Source organism: Pteronotus mesoamericanus, unplaced genomic scaffold, assembly GCF_021234165.1.
Source record: "Pteronotus mesoamericanus isolate MK-2021 breed Mesoamerican mustached bat unplaced genomic scaffold, CSHL_Meso_final scaffold_507, whole genome shotgun sequence".
In the NCBI taxonomy this organism is placed as follows: Eukaryota; Metazoa; Chordata; class Mammalia; order Chiroptera; family Mormoopidae; genus Pteronotus; species Pteronotus mesoamericanus.
Window position 1 is genome coordinate 4,442,688 of NW_026555319.1, and position 19,484 is coordinate 4,462,171.

At 38.6% G+C, this 19,484-nt stretch overlaps 1 protein-coding gene across 1 annotated transcript; it reads left to right on the forward strand.

Annotated features, from left to right (window-relative positions):
• Nucleotide 1: 1 nt before the first annotated feature.
• Nucleotides 2-17,867, forward strand: RAD9B (RAD9 checkpoint clamp component B). Its single transcript, XM_054594017.1, has 12 exons — nucleotides 2-48; nucleotides 138-244; nucleotides 1,920-1,990; nucleotides 3,064-3,213; nucleotides 3,421-3,535; nucleotides 5,439-5,538; nucleotides 9,847-9,953; nucleotides 13,157-13,263; nucleotides 13,347-13,411; nucleotides 13,950-14,072; nucleotides 15,079-15,316; nucleotides 17,739-17,867. Exons 1-12 carry the CDS (start codon nucleotides 2-4, stop codon nucleotides 17,865-17,867), a joined length of 1,359 nt encoding a protein of 452 aa, XP_054449992.1.
• The last annotated feature ends 1,617 nt before the right edge of the window (nucleotides 17,868-19,484 follow it).

Genomic DNA, 19,484 nt, shown 5'->3' on the forward strand with positions numbered 1-19,484 from the left:
AATGAGAAATGAGGTCCACGGGAGACCGTTCTACGGTGGCCCGCATAGGCCCTTCCCCGCCGCGAAGGGAAGCTGCTTTCAGAGATCGAGTGGAAGTGGGCGGGAGCGGTGAGATCTCGTAGCTTCTAAAGGCTCAGGCCACATCCGGGAACCCGGGCCGTGGAGTTGAGGCGCGCTTTGCGACCCGGCTTGTCAGGGCCCGCAGCCATGCTGAAGTGCGGGATGAGCGGCAGTCAGGTTAAAGGTGGAGCTGTCTTTCTTCCCAGCTACGAACAAAAAGGGAAAGCCTGAGATTCATGGGGGCTTTCCAGCGTCCGCGCCCCTCTTCCCCGTTGCCTTTGTACATAAGGGCTGAAGACACCAAAGTCTCCTCACAGCCAGCGCTCACCGCCCTGGTCCTGTTAGCTTCTGAGGGGAGGATGAAGGCCCATGTGCTTTGATTTACGCACAGTATTTCTATTTTCATGGGTGTCTATGAAATGAAGCTGCACCATCGCGCCTCAGTCGGGATGATACTGCGCAGGGCAGACTTGGGGGCGGGGGGAAATAATGCTCGGACAGTTAAAGTATTTTAGTGTCATGGGAAAAACATAAACCAGGTTTTTATTTTAGATCCCCCCATTTTTAAATGTACGACAAGCCAGTGTGAATCCCTTTGGGGCTTAGTTTTTTCATCCGTAAGATGACAAGCAGAACATCTTTGATGTAGGGATGAAAAGGAAATGCATGGAAAGAGCTCCAAAAATGGGAATGTACAGGAACGGTTGTTACGAATAGTACTTAAAACATATAAATTACTCCAGAAAGTCTGTATTTAGAAAAGCAATGGGTTCCTACAGATTGAAACCTGGAAATGATCACTAAAAGCCCTGCTGGGCTGCGGCTGGGGACGTGCTGAGGGCGTCTTCGGAACACGGCGTTCTCTTTAGCAGTCTATATACCTCGACTCCTAATAAGCAGTTATTTGTGTGATTGATTAATATTGGTGCACTGTAAACACTGTGAGGGCAGGATCTATACCTGGCTTGCTCATCACTGTACCCCCATTGGCTTGGGTTGTACTTGGAACGTAGTAGGTGCTCAATACATGGTCATTAGCTCCATGAAAAAGTGGTGAGAGAGGACAGAGCTTCTGTCTGACGTTTTTCCTGTCATCAGTTTTTCTCAGTTGGAGGTCCATACCCCCAACTCACACACTTAAAAGTCATAAGCATTGTAATCTAATTTGATGTGGTAGAATTATTTTTCCTTTTTTCTACTTTTCCATAGATTGATATGGCCACCCATTTTTATTGCAGCATAATATTCCATATCTGTTTGCCACGTTTTTTACTTATTCATAACTCATGGAAGCAGTAATACCAGATCAGACTAATATTTCATCCATCCCTGGCCTCTGTTTCTGAAAGGACATCTAAGTGTGTTTGGTGGGAAGATTTGGCACCTTTCATGCAACTCCCCAACATCAGAGGGGCATCTTGGGTGCCTTGAATTTCTCTCATGCCTTGTTTTGACTTTGCCACCAGTCACATTATTAAAACCCTTCAAACCATCCTCTCCATTTCTTGTTTTTACACTTTTTTCTGGGGTGGGTGGGGGGGACACAAGTTTTAAAATACATTGGTATGGAAATCGGCTTGCCACAGTAGCTCCACGCGATGCTGTAAACATACAAAAAGGAAGGATTTTGTTGCATGTTATTATTTCACACCCTCATCCTTCGAATTTATTGAGCTCTTACTATGAGCCTGGCATTTTGCAAAGGGTATTATACTGTATTTCTTAAAGCAATTTGTAGTATTAGTCTATAAACACTGTTCTTTATGAATTTAAGTCCTATGAATATTGAAGTAGTCCTATGATTTGCTGTTATCCTTTGAGAGAAAGAATGTAAGCAGCAACTTTCTTTTTCTCCATAGTATTTGGGAAAGCAATCCAAGCTCTATCACGAATTAGTGACGAGCTGTGGCTAGACCCATCCGAAAAAGGTGTAAGTAAGAAAGTTAACTCATAGACCATCTATTAAGACAAAAGTTTAAGGTTCTGGTCCAGATTTTATGTTAACTAGGAAATCCTGAAATTGCAGTTATCCCTTTCACTGTTATTTATTGTACATTTCTGAATACATTTAAAGCAGCAATTTTCAACCTTTTTCATATCATGGCACACATAAACTAATTACTAAAATTCTGTGGCACAAAAAGTATGTTTCTTGCTGATCTGACAAAAAAAATAGGTATACTTTTGATTCATTCACACTGAATGGCTATTCTTGTGTTGGCTGTCGCCATTTTATTTTATTTGACAATCTAAGGGAAAAGAGGTCAGTGCCCCTGAATAAATATTCAGGTATTGCATGTTTGAAAAATTCTTGCGGCACACTGGTTGAAATTGCTGATTTAGAGCAGCATAGTAAACTTTAAAATCATGCAGATAAACGCAAATGATTTAAATCAAAAGTCACAAATTGGTGGCCAAGCAGCTAGGTACAGCAAAAGTGTTTTGTGGGGGCTGCACTGTGTTTTTTTTAAAATTGAAATAATTTCTAACAGTTGGGAGAGTCCACAAAAAAATATGAATTTCTTGCTTCTCTTGAAAATTCAGAAGATCTGATAGTTTGGGGCCTTTATACCCACCCGATTGGAAGTAGTTGGCTGACACCAACAGCTCTCTCTTTAGACTGGGCAGGAGATCACCATTTTGCTGCATTCTTTTCTTACTCCCTTTTATATCACCTGCTGCTGCTTCATGCATTAAAATTAAGGCCCCTGTAGGTGTTTGCAGTTTTACAATTTCAACATGCAAGATTTTAGATTTAATACCTGTATGTATTCAACATAGGTATGTAGACATATATATGCATATGCAAATTCAATACACAATGAATAAATGCAGTGCATATAATATATATTATAGTTCATGTGTATAATGTAGCTATATAATACAGTTAGCAATCTGACAGCATCATTTGAACTCATTTAATTGCTATGTTAAAATAGAATTTTTTAAATTAATCATTTAAAGAAATTTGATTTTTTCCCTAAATAGTTATTGTTTTTCCAGCTTGCCTTAAGGTCTGTGAATTCTTGTCGGTCAGCATATGGATGTGTCCTCTTCTCTCCTGTGTTTTTCCAACATTACCAATGGTCACCTACAGTGGAAATGAAAGATAAAAAAACAATATCAAATTTAAATTGCAAATTGGGAATGAAGGTAAATATAAGTGGCCCTGGTTTCCTCTTACATTGTGCAAATATTCAGTATGTTGGACATAAAATCTATTTATACTTAATACTTGGTTTAATGTCACACAGGACAAATTTATTCTTTTATGAATATACATACTCTTTTTTTAGTTTTTTAGATGACTTAAACAATCATATTGAATTTATGCTTTTCTATAACCTATTTGTATTACAGTCAATTCTGCCCATCTTTAGATGTCCGAATTCCCTCGAAAGAAATGTAGAGATGTGCAAAATATTCACCAGATCTGATAAGTGCAAAGTAGTTATTCAGTTCTTCTGCAGATATGGTAGGTATAGTTAAAACTAGTGCAATGTATTGTGTGTTTTTGTTAATTTTTTCTAAACATGTTTTATGTTTAGAGTATTCAAATCATGTGCAAGAGTTCTCATTGCATTATTGCTTAGAATTTGTGTAGTTTTGTGGTAGACCAGTTGTAAGTACATGAACACTATTATCTTATTTGTCTTTAAAGAAGTATTGTGAGATGATTAGTATTGTTTCCTTTTTTTACTTGTCAGTGGACGCAAGCTTTGCTTGCATACAAACCAATTTTTAAAATCCATTTGAATCCAACCAACTGGTTCTTCTCAAATTAACTGGCTGTTTGATATTCTCTAAGAGTGCCTTGGTAACATGTTCCTTGGTAAGAAAGAAAAGAATATTTTCCTCTAGGAGGCAAATAGTATTAGATCTGGGGCTGAAAGAAACGTGGTAATTGGCCCAAGGTCACAGAAGTAGTAAATCACAGAGCCTGGGTCAGAGTCCTCCCCTCTCAAGAGTAGGAGCCAAAACCTTCATTCATTCTCTCTGCCACGCCAAGGCCCAGCCTTGCATGGTCCATATTCGATGGTGTGCTCATAGGACTTTTACATGCTTAAATATGTATGGCCTGGTGATTAACAGCACAGGCTCTGGAGGCCAGAAGGTCAGAGGTGGAACCCTGCTCTGCCTCTTCCTTGCTGAGCTCTTGGACAGATTATTTTACATCCCTATGTCTCAGTTTCCCAATAGGTAAATTGGGGATAATGTTATACCAACCTGCTAGGGTTTTTGCGAGGATCCAATGAGTTCTAGGAGACTGTAGTTCTAACCTGTTTAAAAGCATGCCTGGCACATTCTCTAAGTGTTAGCTCTAGTTATATTTATTATGACTGCTGGTATTTCATTTGAAGTTAGCAAGTAGAATTTTATGCTTTAAAAAATCTTGTGATATTGGTCCGAATCTTTTCTTTTTGTAATAGGCGCTCAGTAAAAGTTTATGAAATTAAGAAATGTTTCTGTTATTACCTAAGTAAAAAAATAATAAATTGAAAAATACTGTCTCTTGTGAGGCCTTTAGATTCACACTGCAACATTAGTATGCTTAGAAAGTTATAGCCCACTTGGATTTTGTTACATGGGCTCTATATTCAAACCTAGATTAAAATTCTAGCTATAAGGTAAGTCCCCACTTTATGTCATTGATAGGTGAAATGACATATAATGAAACCAATTTTACTATAGGCTAATCGATATAAACAAGATTTAAGTTCCTAAGACATCTCATCAACGTTATAATGAAATGACTTTGAATGAAACATTAGTGGAGGACCTGCTGTACTTGTTAAGAAAGCATGGCCTTGAAAAGTCATTTAGCCTCACTGAGCTATTGTTTCCTCTTCTGAGATTAAGTACCTACCCCGTAGGGATATTGTGGGGATCCGAGGTGAGGTTTGGAAAATGTGTACCGCAGTCCCTGGCACAATGGGCCGTACCCATTCCCACTACACACTTCTCCCCTCCTCCTCTCAGAGGAAAAGAATTCACAGACTAGATATTCAGCTTTATATTCTGAAAGTCCCACCCAGAAATATCAATCCAGGGTGACAGACACTGAAGGAGAATCATAGATACCTGAGCTGTAGTGGGCAATCGCTGTTTTATACACAAAGAAATTGTATTTCAAAAGAATGTGGGAAATAGACTGTCTGCTTGGTCAGAGGGTCTGTTATGTTGCCTGGTGTCCGCTAGGGGGAGATAAACGCATTGGCTAAGGAATAGTGCTTCTCCACACAGTATGCATCTGCCAGGTACTAAATATAAAAAAATAAATATTACTTATATTATTTTAATTTGGCTGTGAAACTTAAAGACTTTTTAATCTGTTAATTTTGCACTTAAAAGTTAACAGGTTGATTTACTTTTTTAAGGTATTAAAAGGACTCATAATGTGTGTTTTCAAGAAAGTCAGCCTTTGCAAGTTATTTTTGAAAAGAGTATGTGTACTAATACACTAATGATTCAACCAAGGTAATCAGCTCTCTGTTCTGGTTTTTTATTTTTCTGAATATAGTATGGTTACAGAGTAAAGTATTAATATCCTAGAGCTTTTAAAGGTTTTATTTATTTACTTTTAGAGAGAGGGAAAGGGAGGGAGAAAGAGAGGCAGAGAAACATCGATGTGTGAGACAACCATTGATCAGTTGCCTCTTGCATGCCCCCAGCCCACCCGTAACCCAGGCATGTGCCCTGACTAGGAATCGAACCAGCAACTCTTTGGTTTGCAGGCTGGCACTCAATTCACTGAGCCACACCAGCTAGGGCTTTGTCCTAGAGCTTTAAAATCAGTTGCTTTTTTTAAAAAGCTAACTTGGAACTTGGAGACATCATCTTACAGAGGGGGGAGAGAGAGAACCTTGATAAAGATAATAGTAAACCAGTGGTTTTCAACCTTTTTCATTTCACGGAACATATATAATAATTACCAAGATCCTGCAGCACACTAAAAAACTTTTTTGGCAATCTGACCAAACAAACGTATAATTTTAATTCATTCACACCAGATGACTTTTGTTGTATTGACTGCTGTCCTTTTTTAAAACTAAATAGTCAGGTATTGCATGTCTTAAAAATTCTTGCGGCACACCAGTGTGCTGCGGCATGGTTGAAAATTGCTCTAGTAGATGATAAATGCCTAATGGTAGCAATAATAATTCAGTGGCCAAGAAAGTCCTAAAAACATTCCATCAGTAGCTTTCTTCATCGATGATATAAAGAAAAAAATATTATCTATTAATACTTTGCATTTATATGGTGTCTTCTGCCTGAGTCTTAAAACACACAGCATCAGAAAATTTCAGTATTTTTGATGCAAACTGATTTCGTCCTTAAGTGTTTCCCATTTTTCTCCAGAGAATGAGTCAGTGTATTCAATTTTTCAGTTAAGTTGTAACATTAAACATTAGTTAGCTTGTGAGCGAAAAGGTATTTTTATCCTTGTTGTTTTTTAAATTACAAAAGAAATACATGCTCTTGAAATGCATCTGCAATTCACAGAAGATTGCAAGATCAGAAAATGAAAGCCTCCTCTACCTGCCCCCGCTATCCCACTGGCAGGGGTAACATCTGTTAACAACTTGGTGTGTATCATTCTAGTTCTTCTTCTGTTTACAGCTCTTTTGTGAAATTTATAGCCAATCTCTGTAACTCTCCCTTTCCCTAATGTTATGCTTATCTCTTTCTCCCACCTCTCAAATTTATGTCACATACCAGACAAATATTTTACATTGTTTTTCATAATATATACTATATATACTTTTTTCAAAGAAAATATCCCATTATTATTATCATTTGGCAACTTGCTTTTTTTAGTTGCTATGTCAGGTCACATAAATCAATCTTATTCTTTGTAATGATTGTGTAGTTTTTCATCGTATGACTTAACAGTGATTTGCTTACCCATTACCCTGCAACAGTCCCCCGCCCCCGCCAGCTGATGCCTGAAATGCGGATAGTACTGAGCCCTATAGATACTATGTTTTTTCTTACACATACATACCTGTGATAATGTTTAATTTATAAATTAGGCACAGTTAGAGACTAACAATAACAAATAATAAAATAGAACAATTGTAACAATATACTATAATAAAAGTTATGTGAATGTGGTCACTTGTTTCCAGGGTCCCCTTGCTCAGGTCTTCGTATAGGCTCAGTTCTTTCTGGCTCTTATTTTGCCGCCAGTCAGAATATGTTTTCTGCTTGTGTCTTCCACCTACAAATTTAATGCTTTTTCCGTCTTAACTAAGCACTTACCATGTACTGTTGGCCGTAACTTTTGCAGTTTGAGGTGCGACAGCAAGACTAGCAGGAATTTCTTTTCCTTCTTTACAACTTCACAGATAGAAGACTTGTTCTTACCCTTGGTCTTAGCAACCTCAGCATACGACTTTTTTTCTTTCTCTGTGAAGGCCAGGAGAACTTTTACCTTTTTACTTAAAGGAAACACTGTACGGCTTCTCTCTGGCATATCTGAATTGTCAGCATGACTGCTCTTGCGATTCGGGACTATCATTAAGGAAAAAAGGGCGACTTGAACACAAGCACTGTGATACTCATCAGTTGAGCTGATGACAACAGAGACAGCTACTAAGGGACTAACGGGCAGGGAGTGTATACAGCTTGGAGACGCTGGACAAAGGGGTGAGTCACACCCTGGGCAGGACGGCACCAGATGGCATGAGATTTCATCACGCTACTCAGAGTGGCATGCAGTTCAAAACTTATGAATTATTTCTGGAATTTTCCAGTTAATATTCTCAGATCGCTGTTGACTGGAGGTAACTGAAACAGAGGAAAGTGGAACCTCAGATAAGGGTTGTTTCCAACTTTTTACTATCACCCACACACACAAAATATGTTGTTCCAACTTTTTCCTATCATAAGCAATGCTTCTAGTACTAGAGCAGTGTACTAGTTACCTGTCTCTGTGGAGCAAATTTCCCCAAATCTTGGAGCCTAAAAAACCAGACATATATTACTTTATGCTAATTAGTGCAGCTTAGCTGCGTGCATCTGGCTGATGGTGTCTGAGGAGGAAGAGAGGCTGAAGTTAAGCCATCAGCCAGGACTGTGGTCTCATCTGAAGGTGGTAGGGGGAGTCACTTCTGAGCTCACCGACATTGTTGTTGGGAGGCCTCAGAAGATCCACTTCCAGGCTCACTCATGTGGCGGCTGGGAGACCTCAGTTCCTCACCAGGCAAGCCTCTCTGTACAGACTGCCTGGCTGTCCTCCCACCATGGCAAGTAGAGAGAGGGTGAGGGAGAGGGGGAGGGAGACTCCCAAGATGGAAGCCGTATTCTTTTTATAACCCCATCTCATAATCGCTATCTTACCACTTCTGCCATTTTCCCTGTTGGAAGTGAGTCTTATCAATCCAGCCCATGCTGAAGGGGAGGGGATTATGCAAGGGCATGAATCCGAGGAGCTGGGGACCCTTGGAGGCCATCTTCCAGGCTGCCCACCACAGAGAGAGTCCTAGAGATGACGTTGCTGGCTCAAAGACAAATTTTACATTTGCATACAGACTGACTGTCAAATTGCTGCCTGGAAAGTTTATACTGATTTACAGTCCCACCAAAAGTGTAGGAGGATCTTTCTGAGTAAAGGATATGATTAATCTTTAAAATTTTTGCCAACATAATAGGGAGAAAATGATATTGTTAGAATTCTTTGTTTTATCTATTTTATTAGTAGGGAGTTTGAGAATCTTTTCATATATTTATTAGCAATTGGTGTTTTTCTTCCTTTTTGAATTTCACATTCATGTTGTCATTTTTGTATTAGGTTATTTGGTATCTTGGACAACATCCCCCTTATCACTGGAAAACTTTCCAGATGAATTTGGTTGGTGTGTCTGATATTTTGGCATCAAGAAACACTGCTGAGTTCATGTCTAGCATCAGGATAACACCAACATTACAAAAATTCTAAGAATCTCTTTTTTATCTACCAACACCTCAGTTTCAAAAGTAGCTCAGAACTTACAATGTAATAATAAAAAGACACATGACCTAACTAAAAAGCAGGCAAAGGATCTGAATAGACATTTTTCCAAAGAAGATACACAAATGGCTAGTAAGCACACGAAAAGATGCTCAGCATCGTTAGTCTTTGGGGAAATGCAAATCAAACAACTTGAAATCTGTGAATTGTGTAGTATGTGAATTATATTTTCATAAAGTTGTTTTTAAAAGGGAGCACAGGATGAAAGGCCATTTGGGATGTCAAGACAGCCTTGAAAGTGTAGTTAATAATCCAGGACAAGTAACAAAAGGGAAAGAGAATATAGGCTGCAGACCGCTTGTAAACCTCTCCACCTCTCAGCTGGGCCTCTGGTGTAAGCCACCCCAGTTATATTAGAAGGTCTCTGTTTTTCACTGTCTCCCTTAGGAGTGATCCCAAGCCAATTAAAGAAATACATACTTGTTACATAAAAAAAGAATTAAAGACATTTTATTCTAATGTTTGGTTTATTCTGCAGCTTTCACATGTTTTACTAAGAATGTATTTTACTATTCTCTTGGCCTTTAAATGAAGTTACGATTATTAAATATACCAAAAGTATATCATAAATAAATTTTCTGAGAAGTAAGGAAAAAATATACTAAAAATATAGCAGCTCATACAGAAGAAAGAATAAAGTCCATTGGGTAAATTTTTCTAAATCTAAGCCAACTAACCTATTTATTTCTAGATTAAAGATTTGAGTCCCATTAGAAAGCTGTTGTTTTCTGTTTGTTTTTCAAATAACATAATATTTTTATTATATTTCATAGAGTGCTTGCTGAGGCAATTGTTTTTTTTTCATCGAATCAAGAAGAAGTTACTCTTGCTGTTACTCCCCTGGAAGTTTGTATTAAGAGTTCTAATGAGGAGTCAATGGGTAAGGATTGTATCTGTCACAGTGCTTTGATGTAATATTACTTCCTGGCTTGATTACTAACCATTCAGTAAATACTGGTGGTCTTATATTTATTTTTGTCTAAAAAGCAGTAAGGTATAGAAAGATCATTAAAAATTTTAAGAGGCCCAGGAAATTAACATGATCAATAATTAAAATACTTGGCTTCGAAATTAGGAGAATGGTTAGAGAGAAAAATATTTTTAAAGTTAAAATTTTAAGGTCTATTTCTCATCCTTTATCATACTTTTTGTTGAGCATAAAGACAAATTATGAGGCCAGCAACCCAATTGAAATGATCTTTGACTACATAAGCAAAAGTAAATTTGCATTGGAAATGTAAGATATTTCAGATGGCAAATACACAGAGCAGAAAACGTGAATGCTTCTTAAGTCAACTCTTCTAAGAGTTATCTAGATGGAATGGAGAAACTAAGGCACGATCAAATCAGGAGTTCTGGTATCAAGAAAATTTACTTGGTCTTCTTGGCACAAGTCATTGGAGACTCTTTGACCTTGGATAATTTCTTTGGTGATAGCAGTAAAGAAAGAATACAAAGGGAGGAACTGTATTATTTTCAACTGGAAAACCAGTAGAACCAGAGATTAAGTTGGGTCAGATGACTTTTGTAGTGTTTCATCTGTGCCAGGTTCTGTTCTAAATGGTATACACATCTGAATTCATTTGATATTCATAACAACTCTGTGATGTAGGTACTATTATGATCCCTATTTTCCATCAGAAGAATATGAAGCACAGAGAAACTAAGAGACTTGTCTGGTGTCACACAGATAGTAAGTGTGGATTATGGTCCGAGTGCAGGGCTCGAGCACATCGCCCCTGTGCCGTTGTGGCCTCTCAGATTTTGTCTATCATTCTTCCTCAGCCCTCAGGAGTGCATGATCTGGACACTACATGCTTGACTAGTGACAGGGTCTGTTTGATATTCCATATGCCATCTCTGAATTAAGGTGGCCATTTTATAACCAGGAGACACTCTCCTGCAGGAATGACTTTCTAATGAGCAGTCATAGTTATGTTTGACTGGGGACCCAGTCGTCGAATTGTGTTCAGCCTTGCTCTTATGCTAGCACCCGGGGATGACATGAGCCTTCTTGTCTGAGATGAATGTATTTGTAAGGTTTTGTTTGGTCCTTTAAAAAGTATATACATATACCATTTATCCTTTGTCCTCATACTTACACAATTCATGTTTATTGAAGAAACTTTTTAAAAAGCACTAATAAAAAAAATCACTTGAAATCCCATTATCCAGTGATGAACACTTTTAGTGCCTGTTTCTACACTTCAGGTCTAACAACAGGGGATTGGTTGAGTTAAAGTAATGAAATATGAAGCTGTTAGAAGTAATCTTGTATGAGTGTATATACATTCCTTTCTCTCTGAGAATGCATATCTGATATTTATTGAAGCTAATTTGGTAGTGGAAAACACAAAACACCAACACACAAATAATTAGAAAAATATACTTATTAACATGAAAAAATAGGATATGTTATTAAATAGATTATGAATAGTATGCACAGTATGATCGTATTTTTAAAACTGCACCTAAATATTGAAGAAAATAATAGGAAACAAAATTCAACATCTCATTAAGGAAATTGTTTCTCACGACCATGATGAATTTATTCTAGAAATGCAATACTGGTTCAATATTGGAAACTCCAGTGACATAAAACACAGTATCAATAGGTTTAAGGAAAAAGATGTATATGATTATCTCCATAAATGCTGAGAGAGCCTCGTAAAATGTGTAACATTTATTCTTGATATAAAACCCTAAAAAACATAGGAATTGATGGGCACTTTCTTAAAAATTATTAAATATATATATTTTTACATATACCAAAGCCAGTATCTTACATAATAGGAAAGGACCAATTTCCACTAAGATCAGAAACAAGGCAAGGATACCTACTGTCTCCTCTACTCTTTAACATTGTGCTAGAGTTACTCAATATGATTAGATGAGTCAATTAAAGGCACTAGAAGCACAGCCATTTCTACTTGCAAGTGACATAATAATACACCTGGAAGCTCTAGAGAATCAGTGCTAAACACTAACTCAAACAATAAAATCATTCAGTAGCAGGATATACAAGATGAAGAAAGTAGTTTTTGTACACATAAACAATATCTGGTTAGAGAACATAATGTTATAATAGCAACAAAGAAGATTAAATACCTAGACATAAAAAATAAATTTAATGTAAACCTGCCCATAACTATAAGGAAATATTGATGACTCACTGAGAGCTGGAGCTGACAGACACAGATGGGAGAATGGGGTTTTTAAAGTAAAAATTTGCTTAGCTGAAGGGTTAGAAATAAGGTCTGATTTCCCAAACAGGCCCTACCTAGAAATATAGTTAGCATTCAAGGTCCTTGTGTGCAAGGTTTTGATAAAAACACTGAATGATATTTAAGGTACTAAAGGTACGAATGAAAAAACAAAAGATGTAAGTCAAAATATAATAACTTTGTTCTGTATAAACCATATCCATAAATAGTAGTTTCCCTTTAGAATAAACTAGTTTTTATGGTAGTCTGGTTAATTGTTTATAACAAGCCACTCCAAAATATAGTGGCTTAAAATAATTTATTCTTACCTCTCATGGTTCTGTGGGTTGACGGGACTCAGCTGGGCAGTTCTCACTTGGGGCCTCTCATGCAGTGGCAGTTGGTGGCTGGGGCTGGGACCGTCTGAAGACATCCAGGATGGGGCACTAACATGGCTGGTCATTGATGCTAAGAGCCCAGCTGGATGGTTAACCAGAGCACCTGCAGCCATGCAGCCTCTTCATTAACTTGGCCTTCCTATAGCATGAAGTTAGCGTGGTGGCTGGCTTCCAAGAGCAGGTGTTGTGGGAAAGAGAAGTGGATAGAGGATAGCAGTGGAGGCTGCTCCTCTCCAAGGGCCTGGGTTCAGAAACCAGCACCAGTCTCCTCACCATGCGGTATTGGTCAAAGCTGTCAGGGTGCCCGCCCACCCAGATTCTAGGAGAGGGCAGGTAGGCATAGGCCATCCCTCCCCAAAAAAAAGAATGTCGAAGAATTTATGGCTATTCTAAACCTACCACTTACGTTATATTTTTAATTCAAATTTAACAAAGACCTTTGGAACTAATTTTATTCTTTCTTCTCTTACACTATTAAACAGATTTGAACAATTCTGTACACAGTGAGATGTTTGTGGGTCCAGCTGAGTTTGACTTTTTTCAAATTAGAGTTGACACTGAAATAACATTTTGCTTCAAAGAATTGAAGGTAAATAAAAATGCACCAAATTAAAATTTTCACTGGTAGTTTTTAAGAAAGATTTCACTTTTTTTTTCTTCTTTTCCTTTCAGGGAATACTGATATTTTCAGAAGCTACACGTGCTCCTATATCCATCCATTTTGATTTTCCTGGGAAGTAGGTCCTTGGGAACTTTTCTGAATTTGTTTCTTTTTCTTTTGTTATATAGCAATTATAAACCATTTGAAGCACTTCAAAATTAATTCGCACCTCAGGAATTCCTTAACCTTACCAGATATACTTATCAAACTAAAATTTTAAAAGATGCCATGACATGGTGTTTTTTTAAATTGGTAACTTTGATTGAAAAAGACATGCTTCTGCAGAGTGAAAACATTTGTAAATTTGACATGAATAAATTGCCTAACTAGAAAATAATACATGGCATAACCAGGTTAAATCTCTGTGAAACTATGACACTATATGCTATTTCAGGACTGAAATTTCAAGTGAGATTAGGTTAGATGTGTTTTATGAAATTAGATCTGATAATTTCTAAGGGCCCTTTCAGCTCTTAGGACTGTGTTAATTTATGAAAAGATGAAAGGACTTTCACTGTTTCTCTCTTACTCCTGAATTAGGTGCCATTTTCTCATGTTTTCCCAATGTCCCTCAGAAAATGATTGTGCTGTGTGCTCTAACTTTGCCTTTTTAGACCTATGGCTTTCAGTATTGATGATATGTTATTGGAAGCTAACTTTATTTTGGCCACATTGGCTGATGAGCCAAGTAGAGCATCTTCTCCACAATCATTGTATCTTTCAGAAAAACAGAAAAGGTAAGGCCATGTTCTAACATCTTTATTGGTTGGGGGAAAGCCATTACAATTTATTTAGAAATAATGCAGTGGCATTCATTCAGGAAAGCGTTGAGGAGTAAAAGATTAGGTCAGAAATTCTGATGGAATCAGGAAGAGCTATAGTAAGACCTGACTGTAACAGAAATATCACCAATGTTGCTCTAGATATTTGCTTTGTCTCTTATGATCAGAATTTAACAGGACTCTCTGATTTGTCTTTGTTAATACCCCAAACTCATTTCCATTTGTAATAGTTGCTTTTTAGGAGGGATATAGTGTTAAGGTCCACAGGGATGTTATCTATTCATACCTAGAATGCTCTTTCTCAGACAGGGACAGCCATTGTTTTTCTTTTGTCTCTTAATAACTTTCTTTTGGTGGTGGTGGGGGTGCTTCAACAGTTGAAGCATCATAAAGTTACTGTGGGAGGTTTGGAAAATACAGAAAAGTACAGAAAGGAAAGCCAACATCACCCACAATTGCACTCCCTAGAGATAGCCACCGCTGACATTTGGCTCATCGGTTTTCTTTCAGACTTTTTATTGTGCATATACTTGTATTTTTAAACAAGATTGAGATCATATAGCATATGTAGTTTTCTATCCTTTTCCCCCCTCAAATATTATATTGTGAACATGTTCCACTGATTATGACTTGAAAATGTGATTTTTAATGACTATATAAAATTTTGTCATATATATGTATAGTAATTTATTTGACTTTTATCCTAACTTGTCCCTGTTACCATATCACAAGACTGTCTCATGCACACTAAGTTGTTTACTGAAAAACTCCAATCTGTAGAGAGAATTTCTAAATAATCATATATGTGAATCTTAACATTCAAAACAATTAGTTCCATATTATTTTGGTATATGCTCTAAACCAGTGTTATCGTTGACATACCATATTGCTCTATTAGTGATATAAAAATGTATATTTCAAAGTAAACAGTTCATTCACTTAATCCTGATTATTACCCCAGGTCAGATCTGGTATGTTCAAATCCAAAGGCTGGTAAAAAAGATAGCAAGGCCGTGGAGCCCATCTCGAGAGAGGCAGCACCCAAAAGGCTCCACTCTGATGAGACTCTCAGAAATACCTCTGCGCCGGGAAACCGTGGCAGTCCTCTAGTGAAAAGAGCCAATGGGGACGTCAGCGAAGGACCAGAGCGCAGAGTCAGCCACGTGGAGGAAGAGCCGGGGTCCCCACGTCTCAGGAAGGTGAGAGGAAGACGTTGAGACACTCCCATGTCTCAGTCAGGAATTCTCATCAGGGGGCGTCTTTTGCAATCTCCCTGCCCCAGCCCACCCGCAATACCCTGAAAATTAATTTTCTTACTTTGTGGCAGTTGGAGAGGTAAAGCCAGTCTGAGATGGAGAAAAGACTGATTTACAGAATGTTAATACAAAATAGTTAAATTGCTCATTGAGTAATTTTTTTCCTACTTTTGTTTTTTGCTTCGTCTCTTTACCTGAGTAATTTCTAACAAAGTATATTCAAGTAGAGTTTGAAATCACTTGTTTCAAAGAATAAATTATGATTGCTTATAGCATACTTATATTTTTTTGTTACCTTATATATTTCTGATTTTACTTATTTACTTGTAGAGAGAGGGGATGGGAGGGAGAAACAGAGGAAGAGAAACATGAGTGTGTGAGGGATACACTGATCAGTTATCTTTTGCACGCCCCCAGATGGGGACCTCACCCACAACCCACACATGTACCCTGACTGGGAATCAAACTGGCGACCTCTTGGTTCACAGGCCGGTGTTCGATCCTCTGAGCCACACCAGCCAGGGTGCATACTTATATTTAAATACACATAAGGTGTATTTAAATCCTTATGTGTCGTATAATTTGTTTTCTAAAATAAATGTTCTTCTAATTTTATTTTTCAAATCTCTTTAGAAAATCCTTTATTCATAGTGGTACAATACGTATTTTATTCCCCAAACATCACAAATTCCTTCATGGTGGAGTCACAGCTAATAACATATCAAAACACCAGCATTTTACTAGATTGATGATAAGCTTCACAAAGTGCTAACATTAAACCTTATGAAATCTATTGAAGATAAACACTATTAGGAACAGAAGCATCTCAGACAATGATAGTCCCAATTTTATGTTTACATTACATTAATCACCAATGTTCCATTCAAGCCTGTTTTGCTATATATTACTGTTATTACTGATTTGGAAATACGAGTTTCTTAGAGTTAGAAATTTGGAAGGAGAAATATTATTTCTAAAAGCCACTGTATTAAGCTATACAAAAGACTTTTTAGGAGAGTAAAATTGGATATGGGGGCAGGGGGGTGGATACGGCCCACGCAGAGGCCCTGTGATGGAGGGAGCGTGGTGGTTTTAAGGAACGGAAGGCAGGCCAGGGCGGTTAGGGGGCAGGTAGCCAGGGGGAAACAACAGCACAGGGTGAAGCTGGAGCACCGATGAGAGCCAGATCATGCCAGAGGCGTCCTCTAGGCCCTGTAAGCAGCCATAGTAAGTCTCGTGGCATTTAAAGTATTCAAGGGCTGACAGTTGATTTTTTAAAAGATAACTTTAGCTGCAACTACTGTATAAATGGGGTACAGTGAGGCAAGAATGGAAGCTCAGTTTTATTATCCAACAGATGAGATAGTGATTCCTTAGAGATGGAGAGAAGTGGCCAAAGCTGACAGCTAATTGAAGAGGTAAAAGCAGAACGACTTGGTGATGGATTGGTTATGAGGGTTAAGTGGAAATAAGGTATCGAGGATGCTACTCACATCTAGTGGGTAGAGGCCAGGGATGCTGCTCAAATCCCCCAACGCTGAGTCCCCACAACAAAGAATTGTCAGGCGCCAAAAGTCAGTAGTGCTGAGGTTGCAAAACGCCGACTGTGTGAAAAGCCTGTGTAGAAGAGGGCGAGCCAGCCGAGAAGTCCAAGGGCGACCAGGAGAGTGTGGCACGAGGAAGGTGCGAGGAGACAGTATCAAGGGGGAAGAAGACTGAAAATGGTCATTAGCTTAAGGATGTGGTGATTTTGGTGACCACAGCAGGAAGTTTCTGGGGAGGGGTGGGTCAGGTTTGTTAGGACTGAGCAGGAGCCTGAGAAAATGGAGATAGCAAGTGGAGACAACTCTGCAGCAGAGGAGGGGCGGGGAGGGAGGAATTGGGTGGGGCTTTTCAGGTATTTTAAAGATGAGACAATAACAATAACAATAACGTTATTGTAAAGCATTGATATTCCTATCCAGTAGAGGGGAGGCAGAGGAGGGGCTCTGAGGCTGAAGGGAAAAGACAGGCTTTAGCTGGGAGGGTCAGCTTCTGTCGCTGGAGAGGGGAGAGGGGACACTGGGAGTGGAGCAGAGTGGCTTGCAGGATCTGCCTTTGTCTCTTGTCTCCCACAGCCCCGGTGTTAAATGGCTTGGGCAGGGGAGTCAGAAGCAGATTACTGATCCCGAACTGCAGGCCTTTGGGAAAGGGTTTTGTTTTAGAGAATGTGTTGGTCCAGTCATGAAGGCCCTGGGTGCTCATGAACCATCACCGTCAAAGTTAGGGAGGCCACACTGGCCAGGTTTCTGAAAAGAGGCTGTTCGCTGGATCATTTAATGACTTTTACTTTGAATAAACAATACCATTACTTTTTTCCCTCCAGTTTTCTTGCATGTTCTTTGGAGCAGTTTCTTCCGACTTGCAAGAACACTGCGACAACCCTTTCGACAGTCTGGCAACAGCAAGTGACAGCGAAGAGGACATGAATAATGGCAGTTTTTCCATATTCTAACACTTAATGACAGCTGGGTCACGCCCCCCCACCAGCCCACTGTAGTGACTCACACCTGAAATCCAGTTTTCACAAGTAAGTCTACAAAGATACTGTCCTGGCACTACTTAGGATGGGCTTCTGCTTTTCTAAACATTATCTTGTACAACCACCATACCTAGGAATAGCTGCTTGTCAAGTGTATATAATTTGCTTTAAATCCATTATGCTACTTAGGAGGCAGATGAGTTTTCTGTGCAGGGAAAACTCATTACAATTCTTCAGTTCAATGCATGTTCGCACTAGAGGTTTTATCATTTTCTTTCCCAGTTTCATAAAGGAATTCAAACTTTCTTCAGCAGCCTTTTGGAGTGCATCAATACTGCTTGTAGAGTTTTGTGACTAGTAGTCGGGTATCTTTGTATCTGATTGCAAACATTGGAGTTTTGGTGCTTTCAGACACAGTAAAAGTTATGCAATCTTTTCTTCTGTAATATCATGACCCTTCTGTCCATTGCTTTTTGTTTTGTTAAAATCTTAAGTAAAATTAACCCCTGGGGAAAAAAGGTCAAGAATAAAAATACATAGCTACCCCCCTCACTTTGGAGTCTTTTTATATATTGTATTTTATTTGATAGTCTTAAATTATCCTGATTTTCTACAGTGTGGTACAAAAAAGAATTGTGGAAGTGATGCCAACACAGTGTTTCTGTGTGATCTGGCACGGCGCACCAACCTCCGCTGTCGGGGCAGCCTGGGTTTGCAGGGGAAGGAGGTGGAAGGTGAGCCCCTCTGTCCTTTGCCTCTTTAAGAATTAGCTTGTTACCTGCAGACTAAAATATCTGGCACAAAAACAGTGTTATGTAATGTCTAATGCCGCAGGCCTCTCTCTCCTCCAAAACCTGTTAGTCAATTATAACCTGACAAACTAGACTTCTGTAACATCTTATTGTTTAAGTCTTTGTGAAGCCATCAGATCCCAAGGAAATGTTAATTGGCAAGCAACTGTACTTTAGATTTTGTGTAGAATTCATAAACAAAGGTGGCTGAATGGATTGGTAAACTTCAGAATTGTGAACGGACTTCTAAAACCAGAATGAATTTGGCTTTTGTAGCTCAGTAATGAGTCAGAGCTACCCACAATAACCTAATAAAAACTCAAGTTCATCCCAAAATGTTCCTCAGTGAATGAAAATGGGCTTTCGCCAAGCTTTTTGTGGAAACTGGCAATGCCCACATAATTTCAAGAGGTCCTTTCAGACGTAGGCTAAAGATTTATGTATCTTACGCTTACACTGATGATTAACACTGAATTTCACATTTCACTATCAGATGCAGATGACTACCCAGAGACCATTTCTATACAGGAGTAACTGTAGTCTCCTTGCTGAGGAGGAAAGTTTCTGGTTCACCCATGGAAAGGGGGCGGGGGTTTAGGTCTGGAGGTATCATCAGTAACTGCCTGGATACAGCTAATCTGTAAAAGATAGTTACACTGTTAATTAAATTGTATTTAATTTGGTTTAGAATTTGGGTACAGAGTGCTAAATTTAAATGACACCAGGTTTTTCTGTGCTTCACTGCATACCATGTGGAAGATGCAAAAGCTTTCTCAGCTAGGAAATCATGTGTATTTTA